At 34.7% G+C, this 6,725-nt stretch overlaps 2 protein-coding genes across 2 annotated transcripts; one reads left to right on the forward strand and one right to left on the reverse strand.

Annotated features, from left to right (window-relative positions):
- The first annotated feature begins 1,134 nt into the window (after positions 1–1,134).
- Positions 1,135–3,566, forward strand: LOC111893663 (biotin--protein ligase 2). The gene is made up of 10 exons (XM_023889734.3): positions 1,135–1,396; positions 1,470–1,740; positions 1,823–1,884; positions 1,950–2,098; positions 2,185–2,305; positions 2,392–2,544; positions 2,669–2,714; positions 2,887–2,959; positions 3,039–3,115; positions 3,383–3,566. Exons 1-10 carry the CDS (start codon positions 1,273–1,275, stop codon positions 3,423–3,425), a joined length of 1,119 nt encoding a protein of 372 aa, XP_023745502.1. The 5' UTR covers positions 1,135–1,272; the 3' UTR covers positions 3,426–3,566.
- Positions 3,567–3,781: 215 nt separating this feature from the next.
- LOC111893662 (uncharacterized) lies at positions 3,782–6,519 on the reverse strand. The gene is made up of 3 exons (XM_023889733.3): positions 6,008–6,519; positions 5,161–5,503; positions 3,782–4,235 (listed from the first exon to the last, which is right to left on the reverse strand). The coding sequence occupies exons 1-3, from the start codon at positions 6,460–6,462 to the stop codon at positions 4,017–4,019; spliced, it is 1,017 nt and encodes a 338-aa protein (XP_023745501.1). The 5' UTR covers positions 6,463–6,519; the 3' UTR covers positions 3,782–4,016.
- Positions 6,520–6,725: the final 206 nt, after the last annotated feature.

Here is a 6,725-nt window from a genome sequence, read left to right on the forward strand (position 1 = left end):
GAGATGGAGATGTAACACGATATGGAGAGAGAAATAGGTTGAAGAGACAAACTCGATGAAAATGGTAGTTCCCTCCTTCTTCGTCATTCTCAAATCCAAAAATTGAAAGTGATGAAGGTTTCAATTTTGGTTTTGAGTTTCAGGTTCAATTTGATTTTATTTTGATGGATTCATCTTGGACCTGATTTCGATTGCTGTGATATGTCGTGAACTCATGAAAGATTAAAATTGGTAGCTTCGATGGTCATTGGGGAAAGGGAAGGGGAACGTGTTTGTGGTGACAGGTGGTGGTGCCAAATGAGTTGGTGCTCACGCTGATATTTGGTGGTGACAGAGGAGCTACAGGTTTTTGGCAGCTGTGACGACTCCAACGAGGGATTGAGGTGTAGACCAATGGCCTCATCGGTGGCTTCAAGTCTACCATCAATGACAAAACCATGGATTTCCTCAAACCATTCTTCTCCTGTCCTGATCTCCACACCCTCCTCCTCATCTGGTCATTGCATCACAAACAGAGCTCGGTGGGTTGCGATGGTAGCCTAGTTACTTCATCGGAAAATCGAACCTATTGAGTGACTGATTCACCGGATTCTGATGTTATTCTCTGGAACTCGGAAAAGAAAGTAAGAGAAAGAGTAGATGTGGTTGGTCTCGCCAAAAAAAAGAAGAGGAGGAATTGCTTAGGTGTTTGTCGAGAGTGAATGAGACAAAGGGAAGGAAACTGGGGAAAGGGAAGGGGAAGGGTGGGTCGGTGCATATATATATATTAATTTAAATATAATAAATAAAAATTAAAAAAGAAATTATTAAAATCATCTTTTTATGTCTGGAGGGATGAGGTGTGTAACTTTTAACCAAACGAGGAACTGTCCGAATTAATTTTTAAAAATAGAGACTAAATACGCTGTTGGAGTTTATTTTTAAAAATAGAGACTAAACACGCTTTCTGACATATACATAAGGGGCGAGTGGTATAATTTACCCAAAATAAAATGATTATCAAAATTTAATTAGTATTTAACAGCATTTTTCAACGATTAAAAAACCAAAAAGTTGATCAACCAAAAAACATAGTGTGTATCGATCCATGTACACAACTAAAACAACAATAATAATAATATAATAATATAATAATAATTAATAAACAATGTTTTCTTCTTCCCACAAGGCCACAACCACCATCGCCGCCGTCACCAACTCGACGAAGAACACCATCGGTGTTAACCTCTTCAAAAGTTAGAGTCTAAATGCATATCTACAATTCCTCAATTCATGCTGTTTGATTCCCTACGAACTTCCTTTTACTGTTTTTTCTCTCTACAACACACCTTCTCCTTCACTCGACCTTTTCACAAGAAGATTTTCAGTCTCTCGGGCTCAATACTTCCTGTATCAGGTATACTAATACTTCCTTCCCCTGCACACGCAATTTATCTGACTTTTACTTTAATCGTGACGTTTTCTTCTAGCAACAATGGAGTCCCAACTATCTTGTGTATTAGTACTAAGCGGAAAATCAGAAACAGAGAAGGAATTAGCAAAGTCTCTGAAGGAAAATTCATCCCTTAAACTTGCAGACGATCTGAAATTACGAACTTTTTTGCAATCTGAGATCGAAATGCAATCGGAAAACAACGAATTTAACATCGACACTTACATGGATTCTCTTACAACTACATCCTTCGGAAGATTTCTTCTTTCGTCCCCTAGATTACCTTCGACTCAAGACGTGGTATCTCTGTAAGTTCAAGGAAAGCTTTTGAAATTCCTATTGTTAGTATTACACTTTATTCATTAATTGAAACTCTTAGGGTTTATGCAGAAACTTCTGTGAGATTCCGATAGGTTCCATGTGCATTGCAGATGTTCAATTCAAAGGAAGAGGTATCAAATCTATGAACTTTCAATTTGATTAGATTGAAACTTATAGAACGATTCAATCTTGATAGGAAGATCACAAAATGTATGGGAATCTCCGAAAGGCAGCCTTCTCTTTTCATTTACAATGCAAATGGAAGATGGACGTGTGGTGCCTCTTGTTCAATATGTTGTATGTCTTGCTATGACTGAAGCAATTAAGGATCTTGCTCTTAAAAATGTAAGCTTTTTGTTTCTCAATGTGGAATAACATCTTTTCATGTATGATTTTTAATATTAATTTGTGTTTTGTGATATCAATTTCAGGGAATTCCACCTCTTGATGTTAGAATAAAGTGGCCTAATGATCTTTATTTAGATGGAATTAAAGTGGGAGGAATTTTGTGTACATCAAAATATCGATCTAAGAAGTTTCATGTTAGTGCTGGTAAATCTTTCAATTTAATTATATCTCTTTAAGTGGATCATTTGTAAATGTAATTACATTATCATGATCTTTTTTTTTAATTTCAGGAGTAGGATTAAATGTTAACAATGATAAGCCAACAACATCTTTGAATGCTGTATTAAGGAAGTTGAATTCTGGTTATCAACTACAAAGAGAAGAGATTACATCAGCATTTTTTAATAAATTCGAGCATTTCTTTCATATTTTGATAAACCAAGGTGAGTATTAATAGTAATTTCTTTTAAAAAAATTCAAATTTTTTTTTCTAAAATCTATGTGTTTACTTACCCAGCAGATAATAAAAAGTGTAATTCATGGTTTCTTTTATATAATAAAATACAGGCTTCCAACCTCTTGAGGAATTATATTGTAAGACATGGCTTCATAGGTATTGTTTCAAATATATTTCACAATTAGTGTTCATAATTCATCTCATATTTATGTTTTACATAATTTATTGTACAAAAAAGTAAGATTCTATAATAAGATTTACTAATTTTATACAAGAATTATTGATTTATTGAGTGTTCATCATTATTTATTCGTCTTTATATGTCCAGTGGGCAGAGGATTATTGTCCAGGAACAAAATGAAAATCAAGATTTACCGATAGAAAGTGTGGTTACTATTCAGGTGAGCCAAACTTATTTGGGGGTATTTTTGTCAATTTGATAACCAAAAAATTTTAAACAATTTGACTTGTTAATTTTAGGGTTTAACATCTTCGGGATATTTGATGGCAATTAGCGATAATAGTGAGATATGTGAGCTTCATCCGGATGGCAATAGGTACTATTTTTGTTTCATTTTATTTAACAATTAAAAAAATGGGATAATAACAAGTAAGGGCGTTTACGTCTTTTGCACGGTCGGTCCATGTCCCACATATATTTTTTTTTTTTACCTTTTTGATGAAGACAAACAATGCATTTTTTGTCGTTCACGTTAGTCTTAATCAGTCTAATGCATGCCAAATGTGGTACGACCTGTCATGTCATGTCATGTCATGTCATGTCAGATCAGATCAGATATAATATTTGATTGAATATGTTGCAGTTTTGACTTCTTCAAAGGACTTGTGAGGAGAAAACTTAACTAAGAGGCTTGGATTTCTAAAGTAGGTTACAAAACTTCACAACTTGATGTTTTTAATCATTTAACAATGCAATAATATTTGTTTTTAGTAACTCTATCTATCATTGACTTGTACTATATATGATAATAACCTATTCTTAGTTAACTTGACTCTAAAGATATCTTATTGTTATTTGTTAAAACTTGTTAGAAAACAAACCATGTAACATTTTTTATAATCAGAAATATAAATTGTAATAATACATTTAACAATATTAATGATGATAATAAAAAGATAATACTAATAATAAAAGTGATTATATTGTGCATGAAAGGTGTGACATGACCATATAAATGTAGAAACTTGACAAGATAAAGAAGGAAAGGAAGCAAAGAATTTGTGATTGAATGTTTGTGATTATTACATTGTCAACTACCAACTAGCAAAAGCCACATAAATAAATAACATAAATTGGAAAATTACATAAAGACCCTTTAAGAAACAATCTATTACAATTATATATCCATAGGAAAGCAAAAACTTTTGGGAGTTGTCCAAGTTGCAGTCACAAGTGAGGAGTCGTTGACCTTAGTTTGACCATGGAGATGATAATGATCAAGAAAGCATGTAGGAAAACAACTTGTAAACTATGGCAACTATGACTACAAATATGATCTGATCAGTTATGGAGATTGAGTCATGTTTGTCAACCACATCATTTAGGCATGAAGGTGAACACTTGAGTTCAATGGAGAATGCTCCTTTCTCATCTTGAATATCTGGTTCTATGTTTATCTCTCCAAATGCAGATCTGAACTCTCCATAGCTCCATTCCTAAATTTACTCATTCATTCATCATCAAATTCAGACGTTGTTAGCTCGATGCTCATTGATTCTTTTTGACTTAATGGACTTGATAAGGATAATAACCTAATAAATCTATGGGTTAAGCGTTTAATCTGGATATATGGTTGTTTCTTTTTTACTTAATCTGGACATAATGTCTTTTGCACAAAAATTGAAACTAATTTATTAACGGTGTGAAATTGGTTTTAAAGGCAAAATGGTTATTTTATCTCTACAAGGAAACATATCTTGTGTGTATAATCATTACCCATTTAGCTATTTTATTCATACACGACATAATGGGGAAAACAGAAACAACCCCTTATCCGGTAAGTTATATATCAATGTTGTTATTTAATGTAATGTAGAATGGTTTCATGGAAATACGAATTTCCCCACTAAGGGTTCGTTTGATAGTTGTGTTGTCAGGAAACTGTGTGGAAAGGAAACCATGTTGTTTGATTGTATATCTGATTGTGCTGAATGATAAAAAATGATCATACGGCCAGAAATATATAATTTTGAAGCTTTTTAGGAAAGACATGTCTTACCGGGAAAGACCCATTTTTTGGTGCAAATCAAACAGTCTTTCCGGCTCATTCAGCCAGAAAAATCTGTATGGATTTGGAAAGATGTCTGTCAAACGGAGTCTAAGTCCTTCCTCTTTTTATTTTATTTTTTGTAAATATTTGCTTTATTAATTTTCTTGTTCTCTAAGTATTTCTTAAACATTATTTATCTAGACAAACACTGTATCCAAACTAGTTATAAATATAGAGCCATTGATATTCTCTTCCAAATGTAGAGTAGATGGACATGTTTAGCTGAGGTGGGACACTGGAAATGACAATCTGACAATGTGCAACATGAAATATTTTGTTTTTATGCATAAAACTTAAAACGAAAAAATTACCTCCATTTGTTCACCAACGGTGATGACAATGGTGTTAGGGATGGTACGGAATGACACAGGTCCTTCCTCAGATATGAGACGGAATTCGCCTTGCTCAGTTGGGATATGAATGCTCAGAGCAAATGTGGCATTATCCCGTCTATTTCCATCCAATGAGCGTGGAGTTTGAGATGAACGTGGTGTGTGTGGTTGAAGAGACGAGTTATTATGCTTGAATAACACCATTCGAGTTTCATTTTCCTTTATTTTCTTTCGTGGTTGCTTTCCACCATTCGTCCCTATGGCTTGAGCCATATCTTTCGCAATTGCTTCCAGCTTATTTGCAATATTATCCATCTTTGATCTACAAATATATACAACAAGTGTCACAAATCAACTTATTTACACATTAACCCTAAAGTTATGTTCAATATTGAAGCAATAGATCTTTGCAAGAGTCACAAATTTCAATATGGATTAGACTTCTTGTGGGCATTAGGATCTTACATCCACATGATGTTCTTGATGCAAGAATAACATTTTTGCATAATTAGAAGCTATATGTTGCTAAATACTACATTGTTGATAATCTTTCTAAATGCTCAAGGTCTTTTTATCGCTATAGAATAAATAATGAAGTAAAATACGAAGCCTTATCATTTGTTGATAGATCATAAACATGTATGGATCATCCCCAAATAACCTACATTTGTTTTGAAACATTCTACAGATAAAATGTCAATGTCAATGATCTGTAATTAATCAAATACACAATTCACTTATTAATGGAATTGATCTATGGAAAAATTTTGATTTGTTAATAAAACGAAAAATGAAGAAGCTGATGATCAGGATACGAAGAACAAACCTGAATTTCAGAAAATTCTCGTCATTCTTAACGTCACGCCGTCGTTCAGCCACCGCCATGGCAGATCGAGACCAAGCAAACTCCTCCCGATCTCCATCACGGCTCCACCTCTCCGCAAGCAATCCAAAGATGAAATCCGCCTCCGTGAACGCCGCATTCAGCTCCTCAGGCGATATCCCATGGCCACTGACACGAAACATCCCAAACTTAGCGGCGGACTCCATCATCTGCTGGATCGAATTCTTATCCTTAGCTTTGATCAGCTTGTATTCAACCTCTGCAATAGGCGGTCGATTGGAGTCATCAGTCGTATCAAATTCGGGAATGTTCTTCAATTTGTCGACGTAATTGTTGAAAGAAGGGTCGTTGCGAGTAGGCCTGGAATTGGGCATCGGAGATGGAGGTTGCGCCGGTCCCCCTGTGGAGAGGCGACTCCTAATCCGGGCGATTGCCATTATTGGGAGATTGTTATGGGAAATTCTGAGATCAAATGGGAGAGAAATGAGAAGAAGATGTGAAATATAGTTATTGCATGGAGCGTTTTGTGCGATGTCGGGGTGGTTGGCACGTCTCCATGCATGGATTACTTGTACCTTCGTATGCATGGCGTACTTGTACTTTATAAACGAACATCTGGACCGGGTTTACCGGATGTTCCTACGTTTGTTTATTTAGAAATATATATATATTTAGAGTAACTGCTAGATCGCATTAAGAA

The sequence above is a fragment of the Lactuca sativa genome, chromosome 8 (assembly GCF_002870075.4).
Source record: "Lactuca sativa cultivar Salinas chromosome 8, Lsat_Salinas_v11, whole genome shotgun sequence".
In the NCBI taxonomy this organism is placed as follows: domain Eukaryota; kingdom Viridiplantae; phylum Streptophyta; class Magnoliopsida; order Asterales; family Asteraceae; genus Lactuca; species Lactuca sativa.